At 41.1% G+C, this 26,367-nt stretch overlaps 1 protein-coding gene across 1 annotated transcript; it reads right to left on the reverse strand.

The window, feature by feature from the left end:
* Window positions 1–10,173: 10,173 nt before the first annotated feature.
* Window positions 10,174–24,013, reverse strand: shoc2 (SHOC2 leucine rich repeat scaffold protein). Its single transcript, XM_030094111.1, has 9 exons — window positions 23,944–24,013; window positions 15,913–16,996; window positions 15,366–15,503; window positions 15,051–15,181; window positions 14,527–14,715; window positions 14,052–14,174; window positions 13,454–13,591; window positions 12,709–12,826; window positions 10,174–12,310 (listed from the first exon to the last, which is right to left on the reverse strand). The coding sequence occupies exons 2-9, from the start codon at window positions 16,613–16,615 to the stop codon at window positions 12,102–12,104; spliced, it is 1,749 nt and encodes a 582-aa protein (XP_029949971.1). The 5' UTR covers window positions 16,616–16,996; window positions 23,944–24,013; the 3' UTR covers window positions 10,174–12,101.
* Between the last annotated feature and the right edge of the window lie 2,354 nt (window positions 24,014–26,367).

The following is a 26,367-nucleotide window of genomic DNA, read 5'->3' on the forward strand; positions in this document are numbered from 1 at the left end:
CGCGCCACTCCCCTCTCTTTATAGCCCGCACGCTGCAAAAAGTGTCCCGCTCGACTCGCTCGCTCTCCCGGGTCACCGCGGCGTCCGCGCGCGGAGCGTCAACACTGGCCGCGTGCCACGCCGTGTTTGTCCTGAAACATGTGACTGTGTGCAGACAGACAGCGGCACCGAGCGCGAGGAAACCCACCGGAGCGGCCGGGCGGGGATGGAGAGGAGGCTGACCGGGGGTCTCCGTTTTGGCTCAAGGGGGGGCGGATAAAGCCCCCTGTTATCGCAGTTAAACTATTGCATGGAAAAAATATGAATAAAAGCAATTTCTTTGTATCAAAGTGCAGGGATTAGTCACCGATCTGTAGAAGCAGCAGTCAGAGGTGTTTTCTTTTATATTCCAGTTATTTAAAAAGAACACAAAGCCAATCACTTTATTTGGGCTCCAAACACCACTGCATTCATCATCTGAACACGACAGACTGGAGCTCCAGCAAGCCTTATTACAGTCACTAATCACAGCCGGAAATAGGACCTAAATAATATAACAACCTTTGACTTTAATGACAAAAAAAAAGAAACTAATTTAACTGAAAGAAGCAGCTACAGTGGAAATATTGATTTCTTAAGATCTGTATCGATCCAAAAGCAGACATGTGGTGAATAAGTATATCATCATGTTCTTACAGTATTTACATTAAATGCACCCTTTTGTAAAATATATTAAAGTATTTGCTCTGTGTGGGGATTGCATGCTTTCCATGCCTCCAGTTTTGATCCAGTCTAAAAACATGTGATGTTAAAACTCATGACCTCATGCTGAACAAAGAGGATGGAACAGTTTTTCCTTTCTTCGTCCTTCATTGTTTTGTCTTATTACTGCATCACTCTTAATGTGAAGCACCGTGTATTCTAGCAACCTGCATGAAAGGTACTACAATAAATAGTAAATAGAGTTTGACTAATTGATTCTCAAAGCTGTGACTCTCTTAACATATGTTACTGTATGAATCCAACATGAGGAGATAATTATCAAAATATCATCTCTCCCAATAATATTCAAATCAAGTTACAGGCTAATTATTCTGGAACTGTGAAATTTCATATTTTATTACACATAAGCTGAAGGATTTCCTGAATTTTTTTTGTTCTATTCTGAATAATTTTAGTATCAAACCAAAAATAAATGAATATAAAAAAAATCAAACACTCAGTTTTTTTAGAATATCAATACATTTCTTTGCTTCAGACATTTTTCTTGTTGATTTCACTCTATGTGATAATTCTTTACACATTGTGGTTGTTAAAATAACTTTCAAATCAGTGATGTTTTAGATCCTCTTCTCAATAATAATAATAAGAATAATAATATTAAAAAGAAACCCTTTATTACACAAAAGGTTGTGCATTTTTTTAAGTTAAAAAAATAGTAAAAGTGTCATTAAAAGGAAAAACTTCCAGGGGGTTTGCCGTAGACCAACATTGTTCAGAATGTATTCAGTCCAACATAAGTCAGATATTCCAACATGTGCCACAAACCTCCGTGTGACTGTTGAGAGGAAAACCAACATGAAATTACTCAAGAGCAAAGCATTTTGAGGGGCTGAACAGAAGGTGACAGTTTATGCTGCAGGAGTCTTGATCCAAATGGTTTCATCACTCCTAATGCAGCGACTGGTTTTTGGAGGATTGTTGTGTGGAGTTTGCATGTTCTCACTGTGTGTGTATGTTTTTTTTCTGTTTACCTTTCACAGCCTAATAAGCATACATCTAAGGTACATTACTAACTCTAAATTGCCACTCAGGGGAGAATGTGAATGTGCCCTGTGATGGACTGGAGCCTGTCCATGGTGAGCCTTCCCTTCATCCCGTCAGCTGGAGTCAGGCTGTGACCAGAAACTCAATTTACTGTCTGTTGAGTCCAGAACGCAGCTCCTCATGAGGTCCAACAGTGTCTGAAAGGAAGCTATACCTAATGTCACAAGACGTTTCCCAGAGTCTTCTGAAAGTTTCCATTCCAGTTTCATGAGCCACGTCATCGTACACACACTCAAAGACAAGACAGTTTATTTACTTAAATGCTGTATAAACATGTAAAGAGTTAAGCCTGATTGTTTTTCTTCCTTCTTTAGTTGCAGACGAGTTTTCTCAGAGTGGACTGCAGGACTGGTTGTGGCGAACATTTTTTGCAGTGCAGCTGCCACACTGTTGCTAAGCTGCGGCCACCATGCCTCACCTCGTGGACATCAGCACGGCCTTTTTATTACCCGCTCCAAACTTCATTTGTTTTGGCCATTTCAGTCTAAACACAGGAGGGAGTCCCCAAACTCTGACAGGTGCTGACCTCTGACTGATTCACAGGCTGGTGAATTGTGTCTGCCCACAGAACTCTCTCACACACACACACACACCGAAGTGTTTATATATATATGACTTGGGAGCAGTGATACAGGCAGGTACAGGATGTTATTCACTGTGCACAGTCTCAAAGTTAACCTGTTGTTGGCTGGTTGGCTCTCTGTAAGAACCAAACCAAGTGGTTTGAATCCCGAGAAGCTGATATAAAAGCTATACTGCTGTCCTCATTTTCTGGAGTAATTGTTTGGTTTTGTGAATTTCATCATGTATACTCGACACCACCACAAAAGAAAAGTTTAAATATAAAGATTATTGTGCTACAGTTAAACACTCAAGAGGGATTTCTGCCGTGTGTGGCTCCTGGTGAGTTTGACCCCCGTTACAGACACTATAATGGCCACACACTGAAGTCAGTTCACGCTCCACCAGTCGCTCTGCTCTACAGTTAATATTATCCATAATATATGATCTTCCTGCTTGATGAAATTGAGCCCCGTGTTTGTTTATTTCTACAATTTCTGCCCCAGCTGACCTGATGTTTGCAGTCAAATATTTAACTAATGTGTTTGTCCTGTCCGGACCGTTAAAAGTAGAATGAGCTGTCGGGTGATACGGACGTCATGAGAGCAAATTTGATCTTGTTTGTTTTATCTGCAGTGTTCGAATTTGCAAAGTGGTGTCTGACGTTCAACAATTTCTGTGAGTTAACCCCCCCCCTTCCCCACAAAAAAAAAGACTTCTCCATGTTGACTAAAATCAGGGTTTGCATCACATTCCTTCTACAGCACTGCTCCTTCCTGGTTCCTTCCCAGAGTCTCCAAAATAGAAGTTTGAGGTTAATTGGCGTGGCTAAAATGTTGTGCACATTAAAACCGGAGCTTCACTACAACAAATATTCAGAATGTTCAGTCTCTTTCTAGATTTTAATCTGCAGCTTAATGTTTCTCTAAAATAACAAACTTCAAAGAGAGGAAGTCAAATAACTTCATGCATGGATTGTCTTTTTTTTTTTTATCCCTCCAGCTCGTTTCTTTGAGTTTGATCCATCTGGGGATTTTGCATGATCCAAACTCTCAGGGCCCTTTCCAACCACAAACGCACTTCCTGAATATTTTGTTTGTGTTAAACTAAGATTGAGCCAGGAGAGCTTTTTCATATGAGGTGGGGGGGTTTGTGAGGACTGCGGGGGGACACGGTGCACGTTGCGTCTCATTAGCGGCTGCTCAAACTGAGCGTGGCACCAGAGGATGATGGATAAATTCGGCTCTTTTCACACATGTGGTGCTGTCACTGTATTTTTATTGACATGAAAGGATTTAACAGTGAGCCACAGTTAAAAGTAAAACAAAATGGAAAACCAGTACAGTGGATAGCCCTGTGTCACTAATTGTTGGGTTTGCATGTTTTACCTTAGTAAATTAGTCATTTGTGCTTCTAAATTGTCCCGATTAATCATTTCTGCCTCTGTGATTGCACTATAATGGATTTATATCCCGTGCAGGTTGTATCTGTCCATTAGGCTTCAGTTGGCCCTACAAGTCTCAAAAGCAGATAATGAAGATGAATGGATGGTGGTGAGAAAATAAATCAGTGTTGTGCTGGCGAATTGATTTTTACAGTAAAACAGTCAAGCGTGCATATTATGAAACGCTGCTGATGTGGTTAAATGAAGAATAATGGACGTAATAATACCCGATAATGAGCAAATGATGTTACTCCAGCATCACTTCAGAGATTCAGCATGTATCTCTCTTTACTGTATGGAAATACAGGCTGATTCATCTTTAAATATATTTGTGTCAAACAAAAATCACATTTGTAGAAGTAACTCTCCGATGTTTATAAGGTTGTGTCTCAGCTCAAACTATTATTATATAACGATTATCAAGATTAATGTCTGTGTGGCTTGATCAGCCTAGATGTACTAAACGAGCGACCAGTTTTATCGTATAAGCGGAACGATAACCATCACAGGTCAGTTTGAACTCAAACCTTGTAATTTATGACAGTAACACCAGTTCTTCATGTTGACACAACAAAATCAGATGTAGGCAACCCAACTAAATATTTTCTACTATAAAATAGTTATATTTGAATGAACAAATGTTTTTTTGTTTGAAATACTTTCCCTCTTATTATGCTGACCTGTTTTTGAATCCTGGTTGTAGCACAAATGAGCATGGAGGATAAAAACTGGCCAGATCACAAACTTTTTCTTAGTTTCACCAGGATCTTCAAACGTTTCTTCTAAAACATTTACTCATGAGAAACAGGAGAGCCGATTGCCATTCTCTTTCACATGGCTGGATTGTCTACAGTGACTGGACGGTGATCGTAAGGATTTTGTGTCTGTCTCCATCCATCAATCCTTTAAACCTATGTGATTAATCAGCTGTTTTTCCAGAGGAGAGTGGAGGAATCCAGAGACCCCCCCCCCCCCCCCCCCCCCCCCCCCCCCCCCCCCGGTGACCTCTGACACGTATTCAACAACCCACATCTACAATACTGAACAGGAATTTGAGGCACTTTTTAGATCTCTGGTGTTTAAACAGCAACAAGAAAACACACTACTGTGAAAAACAATATAATCATTGATTAGGATCAATATGTTTTATCTTGGCCCTTTACCTGTGCGTGGTAGGGCGGGGTGACGTCATACGCACCTGTTTCCAGGGAAACGTGTGACTCACACACACACACACACACACACACACACACACACACACACACATACACACACACACACACACACACACACACACACACACACACACACACATACACACACACACACACACACACACACTCAGCCTGATAACCCTGTCCGTCCGGGCGGCTGCTGGGTGTTTTGGAGTAAACAGATGCGTGGCGGCGCTGGTTCCGGTGGATGAATGAGGTCGCGCGCGCAGCGCACAAAGCGCAACAGAGGGTATAAAGCGCGCCGAGCGCGAGGATACAGTGACACCTGTCGACTCCTGCTGGGGCCCTCCTCCCGGCGGAGGAGATTTATGGAGAGACGACAGCTCTCAGGATGAAAAAGCGGAGGTCATCTTGTGCGCTCAAGGCTTTTTTCTTCTTTTATGGTGGCTCTACGGCGGAGGTTTATCAGGACTGTCAGCGCTCACAGTTCACGGTTATGATGAAGGAAATTACTCCAGTTTTCTGTCATAAGGTGGTGTTATAAAAGATTCCATGACGACCTGAGAGTTCAATTTTATGTACAAATGTATTATTATAGATGTGCTTCAACCTGACGTAAGCAGTATGTTAAAGCGCCACCAGGGGGCGGTGTTGTACTGAACACAAACACTGGGAGCGCTGTCCTTTGACAGTGTTTCAGCCACTGACTGTCTGCAGCGGTGGTTTCAACACGAACATTCTCCTCATGGACAACAGTCAGTTCCTAAGTGTCCTTCTCAATGTTGAACTGACTTTTAGAAGCAGAGATTGTTCCAAATGTAAAACACAATAAGCTGTCTTCAGTATAAAATGTACTGTAGTGTTTGAAAATTGTGGCAATAATTCATTATTGGCATTATGCCTTCTTAACAGCTCCATATTTTATTGAATCACAAATATATTTGTAAAATATCAAATCATTATGATGATATTTCTTATATTACATGTTTTTATGAGTTGTTGTTCCACCTCTGCATCAATCAAGCTATTTTATGTCTTTAAGTGTTTTTTTCTGATGATGAAAATAATTGAAATTGTTAATTTTCAAAACAGTGCAAATGGGTAAAAACAAAATTAAAAAGTACAAACACTGGAAAATGAAAGCTTCCACATGGGGTTCAGCATTCCATGATAATCCAAGATGTTTCTTCGTCTCTCTGAGACTTTTATTCTGCTGAGTTAAAAAAAAAAAAAAAAAAAAATTAACACTTGCAGACCACATAAATAACTTCAAGAGAATTTGTTGTCACAAGAATCTTTGGATTTCTTGGGATCATTTTTCATTAAAAAGTATCAGTATTTTATAATAACTATCAAATAAATTCATAATAAATGTCTCCTAAGTTGAACCTCCTAAGGCTTTTTCAGCACTTATGTGTCTGATTGTACAATTCACCACATCTTTAAGACACACAAAATCCACTGTAATCTAGTTGATTTGTGCACTGCACAAATTGAATGTAGGTAGTGTATCTAAATCTGCAGCGGAGCCAGAGTGGGGACAAGGGGGCGGTCGCCCCAGGGCCCACAAGGTCAAAGGGCCCCGTTTCATGTGATGTGTTCACATTTACTCTGAAATAAATTATCATAATAAAATGTGCAGTGTGTGCGAGAAGGTATAGCATATGAGTGTGGGCTCCAATTTGCCAATTCTTACATTACGACTGTTCATAAATGCATCAAAGCTGTAAGCCAGCGCTGATTGGCTGTGTGGCATGAACAAGTTTTTTCTTTTGGACTTGATCTGAACTCTTTGGAGGGAAGTTAAACAGTATGATAAACACTATGCTAGCTGCTAGCGGTACTACCCAAAACCTAACATTGGAGCCATTGGTGAGTCAGTGAAACCTTCAAAAATATTATCTTTATCAGAATGCTGTGGTCTTAAACACTTGGCTATTTGACTGTGCCTTGTTGCTTTTAACTGTAAGAGACCACCGAGTCTATTTTTTTCTAATATACGTGAATTCCAAAAGATATAGATAGCTGTGTCTATATCTCTCTGAATAGATTGTGTAATTTTAGACCAGCTGTGTTCATTTTATATTTAAGCTGTATCAAAGATGGTCCAGATGTAGCCCGTGAGTTTTTATCTGTGTTTTCAGCACCATGGACAGCGACGCTCTGAGATTGACGCCTGTCAGGCTGCATTTGTGTGTATGTGTGTGCGTGTGTGTGCGTGCATATGTGCATTTGTTCTTCAGAACAAGTTTGTGAACTGGTTTGTGACTTCATTCTGCTTTCTGAAGCATATAAGTTTGTGTGGCTCAATAAAAGTGAGCATTAGTGTGTTGTTTGATGGTAGAATGAGGGATTGTTTGAATGGTAAAATTACTATCATAAGGGCCTGTCGAGAATGCTCCGCCCCCTCTGTACTGAGACCCATGCTCCGCCTCTGATCTAAATGCAAGAAATGTTCAGCAAGATGTAACTAAAACATTTTGTTAAAAATAAAGTTTAAACACTTAATAGAACCAGAGCATGAATGATCATTGACTAGAGGATGACTTATGGAAAAGAAACTGTAGAACCCATACGTGAGGATTTTTAAAATAAATCTAACAAATGTCCTTGACTTTAAATGAGGCTGAATTATCTCCAGGGTCGCTTGACAGAAATCTGTGCAACGTGTTTTTATAAATTTGTGAAAGATCTCACAGCTCCACTAAGCGTATCCAGCTTTGTGAAATGCAAAAACACGTTGTAAATGTGTAAATATTTATCAGTTTATTACAGTTAAAAAGATGTATGTACATACAGAACATCACCAAACGTGGTCATTTTCACTCATTTTGCAAAGTTGCACCTGGTTTCAGGAGGACTGTCTTACAATGGGGCGGCGTCGGTTAAAAGTGTTTGTCATTTACAACCCAGCACCGAGAATCTGTTTCTCCTTTCTGCTCTTTTTCGTATGCCAAATAATGGTGAGTGAAGGCATATGTCCCAAAATAAAACAAAAGGAGGGTGTGCGTAGAGAAACAAGCTGCGAGTTGAACTGCTGGTCCAAATCCAAGATCCTGCTGCCCACACACGGTTTTCCACACAGAAAGCCCTCAGACTGGATCTGTCGCTGTGGTTTTCTCACATCGAGGTAGTCACGCCCGCTTCTGCCCGTCCGCCCCAGAGACGGCTGACCCCAAAACCCGGCTGACCCCGAAACCCGACCTCTAATGCGTTCAGTGTGAGGAAACCTGATTATCTGTGATGCTGATTTTAACAGGTTGGTGCGTGTAAGGCAGTCGACTTCATGTAAGGAGGGACTCCGGTGGGCCGAGTGAGTGGGCGGTGGGAAAGAGTGGGCAGCTTCACATTAAAGAGCCATTCCACCGAAACTGACCATTTAATCACAAAATGTGGAAAAACAAGTGTGATTGTGTGTTTTCATGGAGAATCATTCCTGCCTGATCTTCAAAGTGCGGTTTGTTAGAAAGTTCAATCAAGCGACGAGCACATAGAAACAATTAAATGTGTATAAATCAAAAAGTTTATGCCAAATAATAAAAAAAAATACAAGTCAAATTTGGTGGAATACCCCTTTAATGCCAAAGACAAGCGAGACGTCAGCTAATGCACATCCACTTGGTAGGATAATGGCATTACCTTCCATTGCACTCTTCTTGTAAAACTCTCATCACATGACAGATTTTTGTAATACTGAGTCCACCGTAACATCAGATTACTGTACAGAGTAAAAGGAAAAAAAAAAAAAAAAAAAATAAGACAGGAGAAACTAGACCCAAAATTTACATTGTAACAACCAGTTGTTTGTCATTAAGTACAGTCAGTGGCCATTGACACAAGGAATAGCCAAACAAACACATAAAAAAAGACCATTAAGGCTGCTTGTCAATGTAGATTAAGTAGGATAAGCATTGCCACACAATGCTTCGACACCCTTTGCAATATACAAAAAGGGAGCATTTGCAGATACACCAAATAGCCACTAAATCGAAGTCTTCTATGCAAAGAAACGCCCGATTCCGACCCAGACAAACCATGTGTTCAACATGCTTGTTTCCTGTACAAAGTAACCAGGCAAGAAAAATCAACGAGTCGTATGATGCAGGAACGGAAAAGAAAAGGAGCGAGGTGACTTCTGATTCTGCGACGCTCTTTTCAAAGATCACAGACACTAGAAAAATAAACACAAACACTCCCAGTTGTTTTGGATGCAACAGGTCGCTCCGATCCAGCCGTCGGCGGTCGGCCTCCACCTCCCGCTCGGCAACAAGAAAACTACATTCCTCCATCCGATAAACCCCCCCATCCCCATCCCACCTCCCTCCCCAACAGTCACAAAGCCGGGCCTCCCCCCCCCCCCTTCACCTCCCATCATCCTCCTCCTCCTCCTCTCCTCCACTTTGCAAAAATGGCACATGAAAAAAGTAAAAACAGAGAGACTGAATGTAAAAATGGGTCACAGCAGTCGCGCTGCATACCTAATGCACATCTCACTTTGAGTACTCGTTGAAGGCATTTTTCACACAATTGTTTACAGCTAAAAGTAAATACACACACACACACACACACACACACTCACGCACGCGCGCACACACACACACACACACACACACACAAAAGAAACTTCCAAAGCTTTTATAGAAAACCCAGGAATGCAATGCCTCCGGTGTGTTGTTGAGCGTGAACACAGAAAGCCCTTTTTACAATTTTTTTTTTTTTTTTTTTTTTTTGTCGTCTTTTTCCGACAGTCTTGTACTGTAACTGCGTTAAGCTCAAATATGCACCTTGTTGTGTCGTCTCATCGTTTTGTCCGAACGATTTGATCGGTGTGTGAAAGCCACCGCCACCCAGAGAGAGGTGAAAGGTGAAAGGCGGGTGGGGGTCTGTCCCTCGTCAGGCCTCGGTGTTGGGAGAGGATGGTTGTTTTGTTTTGTTTTTTTTCCCCCCCGCTCTGCCCGGCTTCCCCTCGTCTGAAACAGCATGTTTAAGTCAGTGAAAAAGCAGCAACAGGTTCTGCTGGTAAATTAGAAGCAGCGTTTCATTGGGAACCCCCCCCCCCCCCATCAAACACCCAGGAAAACACACCAAGCTGCTGCAAAGTAGACCCACACATTTCAATACAAAAGAAAAAAAAAACGACAACCGTGAAGGAATAAAGAGCTGGGATGTAAAACCATTTTCCAAAAAAAGCTGATTTCATGACCTTTTGTGTGGATTGTTAATGTACAGTCACGTGAAATAATACTAACCCAATACAAAATTTCATTTTTTAGAAACAAACAAAAAAAAAAAAAAACAATGTAAAAATCATTTTAAATTAACTGCAGTTTGAGCGGTGATGAAAGTGGGACATGGTGGTCTTCAAATGTTTCACACTCACAAAAATCACTTTTTCGGCCCAAAAAGAAAAAGAAAAAAAAAACCTCAACACCATATTCAACCGAGATAAATTTACATGATAAACAGATAAAATACTTAAGAAACAAAATGCTCCCATTGAAATATGCAACGAGAGGCTTTATGTGTTTTTGTATAGGATGCCAAGGTCTTCTTATTTCTTTTGTTTAAAAAAAAAAAAAAAAAGTGCAAAAGAGCAGCAGCATTGCTGGGACAGTGTGGGACAAGAGAGGATATCCGAGAAAGAATAAAAAAAATTAAATTACAAATCAACGGAATATCTTCAGTGAAGTCATTAACATTTTAGGAGACCCTGTTAAAAAAAAAAAAAAAAAAAATACAGAAAAAAATGAAGTGTCCAGAAGGATTTACCTGTGAAGGTTTTATTATGAAATAGTTTGGAAACTGATACACTCACCACTTTCTTTTTAAAAACTTGATATGTTGGTCAATGATCAACCGAACGACAGCTCTGCAGCCCAACACTGAAGATAAGATCAAACCAGTAAACAGAACTAAAATTGCACTCAAGGCAACAACCAGGATGTGTGTATATATATATACCAAAAATCTATCATTTACCCCCATCAACCTGTGTACATTTGACTTTTTCAATACCTTTGTGTCGCACAGAATCAAGAGCGGCGGGGGCTTGGCGGCGCCGCTGTCTCAGATAAGAAGTCCATTCTGCTTATTTCAAGCTTGTATGATTGGCATTTCTCATATGTGTACATTAACTAGCTTAAAGTCCAACAACTACTGCTGCTATTTGTTAAAGAGACCTCCGCTCGTCCTATTTCACAACTGATATTGTTTTGCTTTGACAGATTAATGCAACAAGAACACAAACAAATAAAGAAAAGAATTAAAGTAAAAACAGCAGTAATAGTAAAAAAAAAAAAAAAAAAGTTATTGAAATAATTTATATCTTTGTATTCTCATGGGCAATTGCGTTTAGAAATGAGCCGTTGGATCATTCTAAACAGAGGCACAGTTTAAAAAAATGTAATGTAAAAAGAAAAAATATAAAACAGAACTTAAAAGCACACCATCATTAGACCTTTGTTCTCTATCAAGAAGCAATTAACATAAGTTATGCGGAGGGAAGATGATATATATTTATATATATATATATATATATATATATAAAAAAAAGGAATATCAAAAGTAAAGTAAAACAAGGAAATGACAAAGTCAAAATTACGGCAGCAGCAATAAATGAGAAGTTCCAAAGACTTTTTTTTGTTGTTGTTTTTGCATACAGTTGTATCCTTGCTCACATGAGAGATGCTTGCAATGACTGTAGATACATTGGCAATGGGCGCACGCTTCAGACGGGTGAGAGGCTTGCCACTTAGCTCACAGTTACTCTTATATATAGAACTTTATATATCTTCAGTTTTGGCAAAGAGATGGAAAGATTTTCCTGGTGTGTGATTCGGAATGAAAGGTGAGTCGGGCGGTGGCGGCCGAGGTCCGAAAAATGACGAGAGTGATAAAACCCCGGAGCGACGTGGGGGGAGGGGTCTCCAAAGAGTCGCCTCGCTCCTGCCCGAGGGAGGTCAGAGAGCCCCCTCTCCCCCCCCTCCTCCACCTCCCCCTCCACTGATTGTAGGGAGTCTGTTTCCTTTACAGTGTATGATACATGTAATGAGGGGATGCAGAGCAGAGCAGAGCGGTTGGGGGTTCAGCGGGGCCGGCGCCGGGCCGCTCTGGGCTCACACCATGGCACGGTACGGTCCCTGCATCTTCAGGAACTGGATGATGAAGGAGGGGCCTCCCGCCACGATCTGGGGGGGCAGGTGGGTGAGGGGACAGTTCTCGATGCTCATGATGGACAGCTTGCTGCAGAGGGCCAGCTCGAACGGGAGGCTGTGCAGGTTGGGGTTGTCGTTGAGGTACAGCTCCTCCAGGTTCTCCAGTGTGCCTGACGAGGGGGGGGTGGGGGGGTTAGACACACAGCCTTTAGCATCAGAGTACGAATTAAACATTAGCATCAGAGTTTATAGCTACAGGTTTATCATCAACGTGATCCGAAGACCCGAAGTGCTTCAGTGAAATGTAAAATCTGCTACATATTGAACTCTGATCCCACAGCCAGTCTGTTTGATGCCTTGATGCCCCAATGGCACTTTGTCTTTTTCTACTGGTTCTTAAAGGATAAACTATGCTTACAAAGAGGAATTAATGATAGTGAATAGTATGTTAAATTGAAGACAATTTAGTGGGCTTTAGTGCGAAATCATAACAATCAGTTAGAAAAGCTGCAGACTGACGTGAGCAGAGTTCAGATCCGAGACATTAGCTCTGTGGGGGAATCCTTACCGATCTCCTCGGGAAGGTGTTGCAGCAGGTTCTCCCCCAGACCAAGGTGAGTCAGGTTGGTGAGGTGGCCGATGCCTCGGGGTAACGTGGTCAGCTGATTATTCGTCAACACCAATTTCTGTTGTGGAAGCAAAGCAAAGCAGCGTCATAGATTCATTCTAAAAATAGCTAAAGACAAGAAAATGGAATCACTTCCTGTCAAACTTCGTCTCGTCAGAGCTGAAAAAGAGTTTTGATAATGTACTTATAACTTCTGGTAGATGTTATAGTGTGATATGCATCACCCTGGTGTAAATGTAGGATTTCTGCTTTGCGCTGAAGCCTCTGCAGTTTCTCAACAACTGCTCAAAAGCTTTTCAAAGCTTTTAATAGTTTGATGCCGATGCAGCTCTGTTAGACTTAAAAACTCTAAAAACATGAAAACCGCAGTTTCAAAACCAAAACACAGCTGCTCAAAAAATATTTAACTTTCTGGTCACTGATTCACTTTAACATGAAATCCTGTCATAAAAAAACAAGAGACTGTTTGTCACAGCAGGCTCAGCTCCTCCAATACTAGATTTTACTGTTATTTACAGAGTTTAAAAGGTTTGATCCATTTCATTTAAATGTTGTCAGCTGATTAGATTCACTATAAAATATAATCTGGGATCTCAGTACTTCCTGGTTCTTCTTCACAAGAGGAAACAAATCAGAATATATTAAAAGCAAAAATTTAGAGGGACGTGCACGCTGTAAAACTCACCTGTAAATCTTTAAGATAGGCAATTTCGTTAGGTAGACATTCCAACTTGTTCTCCTCCAAGTCGAGCTCTCGTAACTTTCTCAAGCTCCCAATACCGTGTGGTAACTTCTTCAGAAGGTTATTGGACAATATTAACACCTGCGAAGACAAAGATGTTTTTACAGTTGAGAACAGAGTGTGGACGCAGCAGACAGTGGCTGGAATCATCTGAATGAAAACCAATCCAATTCAAATGTACGTCTGCGGTTTTAAGAAAAATGGAACAACTGGTCGAGGAAGACGACAACGCTGCTCTTCATTGTAGTGAAAGTCCTTTCTGACAGTGCTGAACTGCTTAATCGAGTCTGTGACAACAGCGTCTGGAGGCTTCAGTACTGACGAGCTGACAGGTGGAGCCAGATGTGGAGTTATCTCGCAGTGCAAAGCATTATGGGATTGATTCAGTCAGTGGACACGTCAATCTGATCACTTCACTCAGTGTTCATGTAGTTTTCCCAACCTTACAAATGTCACAACATTTAAGTTTTTAAAAATGTTTATACAACATAACTTAGTGTAAAAGTCCATTTTTTTTTATATATGGAACAAACAAACGAACCTCCAGTGAGACGAGCCCACAGATGTCCTCTGGGATCTTGGTCAGCTGATTGGTCGCCAGACTGAGCTCGACCATGCTCGTCCATGTGCCGAAGTCCAGCGGCAGAGACGTTAACTGGTTGTCCTGTGGAAGACAATGGAGTACCTCTGTAAGCAGCATTACCGACAATTCAGAGGCTCCAGGACTCGGCAGCACAGGGACAGCTCTGTTCCCGCGGCCGCCGCGTCACCTGGCGCCACACTGACATGTTTTCAGGACACAGTGAGCACAAAACACTGACGATTTCACTGAACGTCGCACAACTTTGGTCCGGTGAGCCAAAAGTGGAACGCTGAACTTTCACCGGACAAAAATGAATAAATAAAAATGCAGTGTTGTGTATAAGCACTGCTTAACAAAAGAGGACTGTAGAAAGACTTTTATAATTCTACATCTTAACACACGCACACACACACACACACACACACATATGTACCTTCATGTTAAGCTTGCTTAACACTTTGGCCCTGGAGAAGATGCCAAAGGGAATCTTGTTGATACGGTTGTGCTCCATGTTGAGGGAGTAGATGGTGGAGAACTGGGACGGCCCGCCCACCGGGTACGACTGGAAGCAGTTCCTCGCCAGCGTTAAACTCGTCAGGTTTACCAAACTGGACAGCAGGCCCTGACGAGACACAGACACTGCATTATCCAGGAGCGCCTGTGCTGCTTACAGCCAGTGATGTTTTACAGCGGATGCACCAGTAGCTCCGGACTTTAAGAGGATAAGCGAAGAGCATGGCAAACAGGCATTTAAGATAAGCTCGCAGATTTCTGTACAATCCCCCGGTGCGCACACATCTTAGGGGCAATCATTACAATCTAACAATCTGCATCCAGGGTGCTTCAACATGTCACTGAGAGAAGAGACACTTAAAGCGCATCTGAGGGACAAGAAACCACTCGGTATGCTGATGAATACACGTGCAACCTATCGCTCGTGATCCATGTTGTACTCACCTCTGGCAACACCGAAATGTTGTTGTTTTCAAGGTTTAGCTCCTCCAGTTCTCGACATTTGGCTAACGATCTGGGGATGGCTGACAATCTATTATATCTCAGGCCTAAGCGATTTATGCTGGCCAGATTGCCTGAAACAAAAAAGGACAAGAGAAAATGCATTGCTAAGTCTTTTTTATCCTTCCTCTAAATCCCCACTCCAGTGAACGACTGGTAAAGTCAAACAAAGGAGGAGAATTAACGAAGACACAAACTCCTGAATGATATTTACTTCTGTCGGGTCACAAATCATTTTAAAATGTATTTTCACGTTACCTATAGTCTCTGGGAGGTCCAGGAGCTCATTGTGCTGCAAGTCAAGGTTGGTTATCTGTGTGCAATTTCCAATCTCCTTGGGTAGATGCTCCAACTGATTATGGGCAACATCCAGAGTGATGAGGTTGCAAAGCTCCCCTGAAGAAAAAAAGCACAGCAAACTCAGATTGGAGAAAGTCCTTTTAGATGAGATACATTCACCCTGTTCAAAACATCCTGCCTGCTTCATGATCCTCCTCCAAGGTAAACTTTTTGATTTCTAAGTTGAATATGGTAAAAAATGTTGCACTAATATTACCTTTGGAACCCTCGCTGTGTTATTCTACACGAACTGGGTTGTGAACCACAGCAAAGACCCCAACAAGCCTTTTGTGTAAACATTCAAGTCTTTTCTATCCTGAGATGCATTTTAAAGCAAGAAAAAATGCAATTTTTGATTGAAAAATTCAGCTGTTTCCTGTCATTGCTCCACTGTATGTTTTGTAGAACAACAAGCGCAGCACACATTTCTCAATCAGAGACAGAGGTAAACCAGAGGAACACCCACCGATCTCCGCGGGCAGCTGTTTAATCTTGTTCTCGCGGATGCTGAGCATGGTGAGCTTGGACAGGTTCCGGATGTCCTTCTCCACCGTGGTGATGCGGTTAAAGCGCAGGTACAGCGTGGCGAGGGACGTCAGGCGGTAGACCACGGCCGGGATCTCCCGCAGCTTGTTGTGCCGGAGGTCGAGCATTCGAAGCTTCTTCAGGGAGTCCAGGGAGTCGGGCAGGCTGGTCAGGGAGTTCTCGCTGAGGGCCAGAGTGACCAGGCCCGAGAGGCAGCCCACCTCCGCCGGCAGGCTCTGCAGCTTGTTGCTGTACAGGTAGAGTTCAGCCAACTGCGTCAGCTCCTTAATGGAGGTGGGCAGCATGTGGATGGACCGTTTGGACAGGTCCAGCCTCATGGAGTTCTCCTCACGACACTTGTTGAGCTCTTTGATCACCTCTGCATTGCTGGACTTCTTGCGAGTACCTGGCGCCGGGTTTGGCCGCTTTATCGTATTGTCAACAGAGAAGGCAACACCCGGTGTGGAGCTGCTGGTGTCCTTCTTTCCTTCTTTGGCATCTTTCCCTTTGGTCTTCGTTTCTTTGCCCCCATCCTTGGCTAAGCTGGCCAAAGCTTTCGCCTCCTTTTCCCTTTCTTTGCCCGCCGGACCACCTTTTGGGTCCTTTTCTTTCGAATCCTTTTCTTTGCCTAAAGTACTACTCATGTCGACGTTATCGGGCCTCCTGCAGAGTTGCTCATGGGAGTCTCTCTCGTCAGGTTACTTATTCAGCAAAAAAGAGACGCAGACAGCCGAAGAGGCTTGCGAAGAAAACATCACCGTGCGGGCCCTCAGATTTATGATCACCCTTGAAATAAAGGTCTTGTGATCCAAAGGGTTTTTTGGATACTTGTGACACTTTGTTCCTTTGTTAAAATGCCATGGGAGAAATAATCCTTTGAAGTAGCTGGATTGTGGCATCCACAGGCCACATGCTTCAGTGTTTGAACTGCATACAATCCCAGGATCTTCGGATAAAACTTCTTTTGGGCTGCAAAAGGTCATTAGGTTTTTTTTTTAATTAAAAAAAAAACCTTTGGATATTACCTGTTGAGAAGAAGAGAAAAACGTCAGCAGTGTTTGAAAACAACTGTCAAAATTTAACAACGTCCACAGTTTTATCCAAGTAAAGCTACATTTCTAGCTTCAATAGTTTCTTTAAAGTCTCCTCAAACAGTTGTTATTGGAGGAACAAAAAGTCCTGCAATCGTAACTAATGACAGTGTGACTTAACGATCATTGGGAATGCTAACTTCACATGTGGCTGCAGGGATTGTGAATTGCATGTTTGATTCGGCACAAGTTTTATACTGGACCCATCTTGACAGTGAAACTCATTGGAATTTGATCCAGTCATAAAATCACAGCTTTATGGGTTCCATTGATGATCTGTCAATAACTTCCACTTTAAAATGAAATTACTAATTCCACCCATTTTCCAGATAAAAAAAAAAAAAATTAAGGAGCCCTAAGATATTTAAAACAGACCCTATTTTGCAGTAACTCCTATGAAGCAGTAATTTCTTTTTCCTGTTCATCTTAAGATTGTTGAAGACTAGGAGAAAACACACCTCTTCAGTATTCTTCTTATAGCAGCTTCAGATCGCATGATGTAATACTACTGGAATATACAACAGGAAATGAAGTTCTTAATATTGTGATGTGCAAATACTAAAACCAGAGGTCAACCTGTGGCTCCGGAGCCACATGCAGCTCGACAGCTCCTCTGTTGTGGCTCCCTGAGGTTTTCACAAAACTATATGTAGGTAAGTAGGTAAACATCTGCATCTTATTTTTAAATTATTTGCACACCAGACCCATTTCCAAAAAGAAGTTTCATCTCCAGCTAAAAGGGTGACAAATAACTATCACAGCTAGAATGGTCATAAACTGTCACTCAATAGATAATATACATATCAAACATAAATCCACACATATTAAACAAAAAGTGGTTGGAAAAGTCAAAAGTAATAGAAAATATAAAATGAGAAATTAGCCAATATTATTAAAATAAGAGAATAGTTACAAAATTGTGAAAAAGAATTAAAGTTATTGTTAAAAAAAAAAAAAAACATTAAAAAGGGTTACAAAGCTAAAAATGTAAACAAACGTCTCCAGTTCTGAATTGTAGATTAAAAAATGTCATAAATCCAACCTAGGACATAGTTTCTTTCTGTATCCATAGCAAAACTATAAATACAACTGTATGTACTCTGTTATACTCCACATATTTTGTTGTTCCAGACCACATTTTTTAGGCATAAAGGGTCAAAAAATTGTTGCTTTGGTGCTCAGGATTGCTTGACTGGAGCTTCAGGTTGTACCAGTTCAATTCTGGTTTCAAAACTCTTTACTTCAGTTTGTTTTTAGGAAGCACCAATATACCACTGGCAAACAGATGTGGCGACCTTATTAGTAGGTTTCCCGACTTGTCGACATGTTAACATGTCCGTATTTGAACAGGATCCAGATGGAAAAGATCAAATTCAGTTTGGATGTTTGGAGTGGCTGTCCTGGGAGGCAGCATTCAGACACAGGGCAACACTTTCCATTGCTAAATAAAAACATACTGTAAACATCCAGCATCAAAGTGACACATCAGAACTTCATTATACATCTGCTGCAATAGTGCAGGCTGAAAAATTAACCATTTTATTAAGAATAATCACCTGATTTTCAGCATTTACTCACATTGTAACATTTGAATTCAAAGATAAACTTAAAAAGCAGTGTAATGTCTATTTTGAATTAATACTGTAATGCAAAGAAAAGTTGAATATGGTTTACCAACTATTACAACAAATACTGTAGTTTAAAACAGTATTTCTCACTTGAATATTTAACAATCTAAATAAATAAAACTGCTGAGCATGGATTATACTAGCTGTCTGAAGGCTCCATGTAACCAGGGAACACCTCAGAAAACACTCACAAAAGAACAATCCGCTGCGTCATTTCACCATTTGTGTTTCACAAAAGTTACACACGTAAACGTCAATGTGCCAGCAATCGCTCTGAACACAGGAAGGTGACATAAATGAATACAGAAAAGCTGTAATTTGCATCCCAGCGTCAGACCACCAGTTGGTGGTACATGTTCCATGTTCCACTGATCCGTACTGGTGAGAGACGCTGCTGACTTCATTCTGGAATCCTCCATTGTTGTTGTTAATGTCTTGTGCAAGCGCACAAATGCTATTCACTACAACAGAATGTGCTGTGAATAGTGTCTGCAAAAACCTTTTCCACATACGAGTCCTGTAAAACAGGCTGTCATTTAATAATCATTCCTCTATAGAAAAGTTTCATTTCATTTTAGATGTGGTTCAGCTGATCGCTACAGCAGCCTGAGGTCCGCCCCAAGTCCTCTCATTGGTTGAAATGTGTCATAAAGCCAGTCCGAATCCAGCACTGCTAAACATCTCCCACCCCTCCTGTCTGTGTGTGAGCAACAAACTATGCGATAATAATGTGGGATCTTTCTTGGTTAGCTATAAATAAAACCTACAACTCTGCCAAAGTTATTTTTATTAAAAAAAAAAAAAAAAAAAAAAAAGTGAAGACACTCTTTATCAAAGTATTCCTATTCCTCTTTCAACAGGTACTAGGTCGGTGCTCTTTATTACAAATGTGTTTAGCTGTTCGACGTAAACAAGGTGATTTGCGCTGCAGAATAATCAATTAGCACAAAAATAAAAGCATCGGTGCACCAGCAACATTTTTCTTTATACAAACACACTTGGACTGGTTGGGTGAGTTGTCAGTACCGTGAAATATGTGATCTGGAGTGAGCGTTGCCAGAGCAAGAAAATCTGTTTAATGTCCTGAGTGTAACATTACATCAACGTGCTCCGTCTAAACAAACACGGACGAGCGGTTGTTAACATTACTGTAAGCCTCAACGCTGCTCTCCAGCATGATGTCAGCGAGTCATCTCAACATAATCTGAACAATAATCAGTCTGAATACTTATAGAAAGGATTGTGTGTTTTATCAACTTGTTTAAAAGACGTGATGGGCTGATCTGCTTGCTCTGCGGCCGTCTCTGCCGCTGCTGTACAGTGGTGACTGTGCAAAGCTCTCAGCACTACTACCGGCTAAGCTGTGGTGAAAAGAGAGGCAAGTTTGGCTCCGGATCAGAGCTAAGTGAAAAGGTTAGGACTGCTGAGAGTAATCTTTAGAAGTGGCCTTCAAAGCATGAAGTCCCCCACAACAACAGGTCATATGACCTTTTGGCTAAAAGAAATGTTCGGTCAATAGCGGCGGCTCTTACATGACAGAGTGCCTAACGGTGTGTTGTGTTAATAACAAAAAGGTTTCCGCTGCTCTTTCTGCCCATCAGAAACAAAGAGATGAGCATTTAACACTGACTGGAACGGGGATACCTGTGTAGTAAATAACTGCTAACATGAAATGAGAATAACCAGACCAGCTCGACTGCTGAGACCCTGTAAACTAAACTGCGCAAGCAACTTCCTTTTATGGTTGAGCTCTCTGTCTCTGCACGAGTACATCATTCTGCCAGTAAACATTATCTTTACTGATCTAACGCTGCATTTAAAGACATACTTTCTAATCTGTGACTGTCCAAAAGAACCGAGGGGAAAATTATTCATTATTTGAGCAACTGTATTGACAGTCATATAAATGATGTGAAACGATGATAATCCTAAAAATACTGCAGTTCTCAGTTTGTTATGAGTTAAGAAACCTTCACAATGGGCTCAATGCATCAGCATTGGCAAGTATAACAATATGATATAAACCGCACAGCAGCATTTTTCTCTCATGTCTTGAGCATGAACAGCGGGGATTCTGTTTGACTTGGGAACTTCTGGGCATTTTGATTTTTATACATCTGCCCTGTGGTCCCCTGGTGGTTGTCGATTTAAATTGCTTGTACAATTTTTGGAAAGCAAATTTGATATGTCTGCCTCTTCCTGCATATTTGAAAAATTCTGTTCTGTTAAAAGCAATTCTCAATGGTTCTGTACAAATGTTCATGTAATTGAAAATCATGAAGGCTGCCTAAGATAAAAGCCATCAAACATTTCTGTCAAAAGTCGTGCACTGATGAGATGATTAATACAAACAATAACCTCTCACAAATACTAAAGACTTGTGATCCATACATAAATTTGCCTTTATTTCCTTGCAAAAGTAAAACAGTGAGGCCAAAAGCCATCTTTTAAGTTTTTACTTAATCTACAAAGATGTTACAACAAATGTTAAATACTTTTAAATATTTGATCTCAGGTGGGTCTTTCATAGGTTATGTGTGAAGTGTATTCTGTATAAGAAGGGGGGATAATCACTTCTCACAATAAGACAAAATTAAGCATTTTTAAATGCTTTGAGAACTGTCTAAACATATGTTTAAAAAAAAACAGATATATATATTCTACTAAACATAACCTCACATCAACTTACTGTTGCTAAACAAACACGAGTCTGCAAGTGTTGACATATCTGTAAGCCAGTAGCCGCACCTAAGCACGCATTCAGCTCATGAGAAAACGTCCACCTTCGTAACTGTGGCAGAGAAATCACACTCACTGCACATTAGTGACACTTGAAATGGCCAAATAAGAACAGGGAGGATGATCAGATTAATAGTGTGGATGCTGATTTACATAAGTTCCATTAACTTTAAATGTGAAATGATGATGAAACCATGTAGCCGATACAAAACAATCAGCATTCTGTTATAGCCAGGTACACCAAGTGAGAGTGAAGCAACAGGTATGAGCTCCAACTTTCTAGTCAGAGCTATTCATGCATTTCAATGTAAATATGAGGCTTGGCTAATGCAGAAAAAGCTAATGCCCATCCATCATCACGACCACACCTACACCATATATTGGCACTTGGACTTCCCACATAGAGACTAATGACCTTTCCATTAACGATATCTTCGTCCCATCTGCTAATGCCACTGCATTTAGGTCTGACTAGAAGCAGCTACTGTTTTCCTCTGTTTGTCCATTACAGTAACTCCAGGCTCAGACAACATGCGCTAGGACGATCAGAGAATACAATGTGTGAAAAGTATGGCTCGGTAATTGTAAAAGTTGGCAACAAATCCCTGAAAGTAAGTACAATATTTTAAATACATTTTTTTAGATCAGTGAACACGTGAAGGAAGACAAAATCCAAGTCGTGTCGCATTTTCTCTTCTTTTGTTCAAGTACTGGAGAAACCTGTCTGAAGTTTGTTGACATCAAAATGTAATCTATAAGAGGCAACACCTGTGTAAAGACTGGTTAAATAGTAGCAACACCTTCTAATACTGGCTATATAAAAGTTTTTGCTGGACATCAAACACTCATCTATTTAACACTGTCATGACATACATGACATTTTGACTAACTGTTGGATTTTTGTCATGTTTCTTTCTTGATTCCATTAGGTGACTCTAAAGAATAAACTTTTTAAAGACAAAAACATAAACACTGCTGTAGTAAAACATTTGCTGAAAGCAGTGGTGTACAAAGAGTAAATGTATGCAAGTACGTAAATATACAGAATTGTGTTTGTTTTGTTTGCAGTTCTCAAGATAAAGATTGGTGAAAGTCCAGCCTGTGTTTTCCAAATCCTTTAAAACAAAACTGCAGTGATGCAGATAACGAAGATAGTCACGGAGAAGATAAGACAATGATTCACCCATGAAGGCAAACATAAAGTGAATAGAAAACCAAATGAAGTGAAATGATGAGGGGGAAAACACTCGCCACAGTAACAGTTTCACAAACCCTGCCACATTTTTCTCATAGCTTGACAGTCGTTCATTTCTCACATACAAGATGTAACAAATCGGGAATAGTCGGGCATGTCGGCTCAGATAATTATCCCAGTGATAAAGGAGGCTAAAATTGCGAAAGAGAGGTGAGGTGGCAGCTACTACACAGCACTCCACATGACCCTGCTAGCTCGATGGCTACGTGTGCCAATGACAAATCCAGAGGAACAGATTACCACAAAACTGCAGCTAACAGCTCGGAGGGTCGAGTCTCCTGCTGGGATTCTTCAATTGCTTGATTATAAATGTCAAATGTACAGACACGATGCTGGGGCGCCTGTATGATGCCCGGTGTGAAGGTAAAATGTGGAATAAGGTTTACACTGAGACTATAACACACTCAGATAGCAATTTTCGCTAGCCTGCTCGCCGCAGCTAAAATGCCTCATTTTAATTGAGACAGTCGTTTCATTACTCAGGGAGACATGTTCAGTTGACGTATATTTAAAGAACAACCTGAAGATTTAGAAAAATCAAATTTCTGAAGGTGCCAAAACGACTGACAGTAAGACAGGAAATACAAGCAGCTAAGCTAACGTCAACAGACGGCTAGGTGGCTAGCGGTAGCTAGCAGCACATTAGCTCCGCGGCTAACTGGATGTTAGCGAGAGATTTTCTCAAAACCAGGCGGAGCAGCCTCGGTGTGAAATGATCCAACACACCGCTGCGGGATGTGCTGATCCAGGTGTTCTCGGACGTACTGGATATTCGTGTCCGGTTGTTATTTTTCTTCATGTCAGCCCCTGAATGCAGCGCAGGCCCGAGCCGAGCGGCTGTCCGGACCGACCCGTCCGCCGCCAGTTCGACCGAGAGGGGGAAATCTGTGCAGCCGCCAGCTGAGCGCTAACGACCGGCAGACACCCCGAGAGAGGAGCCGCTGGAGGCGGCTCACAACCGGAGCCCAGCGGCCCCGGCAGGCACGCCGGATACGGACCGAGCAGCGGGCACGGTGTGTGAGCGGGCACCGTCCCCGCACAGAATATGAGCCGCGGAAAAAAAGAAAACACAGTGAAAAACAGCGGCCATTCCGAAGCTGAACAAAAGAGTGCGTTCGTACTCTCCACCGCAAAATGACACAGGGGCGGCACACGAGCCGCAGCCGCAGCCCGGCGAGCGGGGCGTCCCGCGGCCGCCGCGGTACCGTGCGGGGGGGGCGCAAAGGTCCGCGGGTAATGCGATAAAATAAGTGTTTTACCTTCAGAGGTGTGACTCCGCCATCCCTGCTGCTTCCTCCTCTTTTCCTACACTGGCGCTCCGTTCCCTCCTCCTCCTCCTCCCCCTTCCCTCCCTCCCCTCCGCCTCCCCCTCCTCCTCCTCCTCCTCCTCCTCCTCCTCCCCGGCCACCAAACTGCGTCATTCACACGCCTAACCAATGTTATCACGAGACTTTGAAATGCAATCAAATATTCATCATTTTACAACCTCGCAGCCAAAACAAAGTCCCGATTTACACAACGACTTCAGCTTTCTCTTTTCCAGTTGTCATGCATGTGCTTTTCTTTCTAGGAAAGGTGCATTCAAATGTACAGTACAGTCAGTGGAGCTGTGCAGTGGGAACTTTCATCATTTGGTCCCAAAAATGAAATCCTCATTTCAGGAGGGCCAGAATCTAACTTCTACAGCCAGGATGTATCACCACAAGTCTACTGATTTCATGAAAATTGTATTTAGTTGTAATTAAAGGGCAATTATGGAAATGCTTGGAAATTGAGAAATCAGTCATGTGTGTTTGTAGGATATCTAAAGAATAACCTTTCTTTTATTTAACGTTTATGACTTTTTAAAGTCAATCATAAAAATGCAACTAGATATTATATGGAATAATAATGTACTGGAAGAAAATTTGATCAAAATGACATTGTATTTCACAGCTTAGAGTGAAAAAAAAATATCTAAATAGGCTTCAAATAAAATTACAGACGTTTCATCATAATCAGCACATGGGCCACGTGTCCTGCAGGACCTGTTATCAAAAATGTGACTTTTTCTTGTTTTTGTTGAAATTGAAATGGTTATTTTTAAAGATACAAGACAAGGTTTGAGATCAATCCCATTTATCATCCTGGTAGCTTTAAACAGTTTTACAATGGTTATGAATGCCTCGTAACAACTATATGAAATGAAAATACAGCTCAAATCTCACGAGGCATTGAGCAGACAGCAACAGTTGACTGCTGCTCTCATGAGAATCAGAAATCATCCTAGCATGTGTTAGTATTTAGATCTTACACATCAAGCAAGGGAATGTTTTCATGTTGTCATCACATGCAAACAAATCTAGACGTGCACACCCCTGATCCAAGCTGAAGAGGAGGCTCACTCAGACTATATAATTTCCTGTGGTTTTCTGTCTCTTTCTGTTCCATTTCGATCGTTTTATGCCTCACTGTGGTTGTTTTACACTTCTCTACGGTCGTGTTTGTAGCATTATGTTGGTAGTTTTGTCTCAGATTCTCAGTCCTAGTCTGCTTGTGTTCATTCTGAATCTATTGTTAGACACTCTGTTTTTCTCTGTGGTTATTTTACATTTTAGCATAGAAGCTTTATATCACTCCTCCCTTGGTGCCCCAGACATATTTGGCAGTGTGAGACATTTCACAATTGTTTTATTTTTGTTGTTTTGGTGGTAAATCAACTTGTTATATAATAAGAGTTTCTTTTCACAGTACATTATATGTCCAGGATAAAACCAGGGAACTAACCATGCAGTGGTTGGCACCGTAGCCTTACTGCCCTCGCGGAGCTCCCATGTATTTCCTGCAAAACAATGTTTTTCCCAAAGTGTGTTCAGCAGCTCAATAAGAAGATAAATAAAATCTAATAATTCGTAATTGAATTAAAAAGCAAAAATGATATACTTACCCTAGCTCCCCCCACACTATAGCAAAAAGAAAATCAACAAGCCTGCTAAAGCCTGTTATATCAATATTATCTAATAATGAAATGATAATAATGGAATAATGAAGAACTATCAACAGAAAAATGTGCTTTTCAACCATTTTTTTCTTGGTATGCAAAGAAATTGGTCTTACAGTTCTTAGAAGGTCTAGTTTACAAAACTGCATTCTATAAAAAGTTGCTTATGATATAATTTGTCTGAGTATCATGGGTGACATGATGCGACAGGTCAAGCAAATAGTCTGTGATCAGTTCACATATTCTTATTAAGTCAGGGTAAAAGGAGACAAGCGTCAAAGAAATGTGACCACAATCAGTGAATGTCTAACCTTGGTAAAGTGAACCTTTCAACAATAGTACTACTGCAGAAAACGCAAACTTTGAAAAGACAGGAATGCATCCTTCCTAAGGAGAATGACAAAAATATGAAACATTCCACTGTGCAAAAAAAAAAAAGCAAAATATGCCTACATGATTAAAAAAAGAAAACATATTACAAAATGTCAGCAACAGTAAGACCCAGTAGATTTAAATGAGTTTCCACATGAGAATATGTCACTAACAAAATGCATGTCAATAACTACTGTGACCTATAGACGGATTAAAGCAAAATGATGTGATCCATGGATAGATTAAAAGAAAAGGCTCATTTTTAGAATAGAAAAGTTTAGTTTTTGTAGATGAACTTTGAATACCTGCAGTTTCCACTACTGCCTGCAGG

This window comes from Salarias fasciatus, chromosome 6 (assembly GCF_902148845.1).
Source record: "Salarias fasciatus chromosome 6, fSalaFa1.1, whole genome shotgun sequence".
NCBI classification, from domain to species: domain Eukaryota; kingdom Metazoa; phylum Chordata; class Actinopteri; order Blenniiformes; family Blenniidae; genus Salarias; species Salarias fasciatus.

Coding starts and splice junctions, on each gene's coding strand:
- shoc2 (XM_030094111.1), bottom strand. CDS start 16,615: ATGAGTAGTACTTTAGGCAAAGAAAAGGATTCGAAAGAAAAGGACCCA. Junction 15,182..15,365: donor GGACCTCCCAGAGACTATAG/GTAACGTGAAAA, acceptor TTTTTGTTTCAG/GCAATCTGGCCAGCATAAAT. Junction 12,311..12,708: donor ACACCTTCCCGAGGAGATCG/GTAAGGATTCCC, acceptor CCCCCTCGTCAG/GCACACTGGAGAACCTGGAG.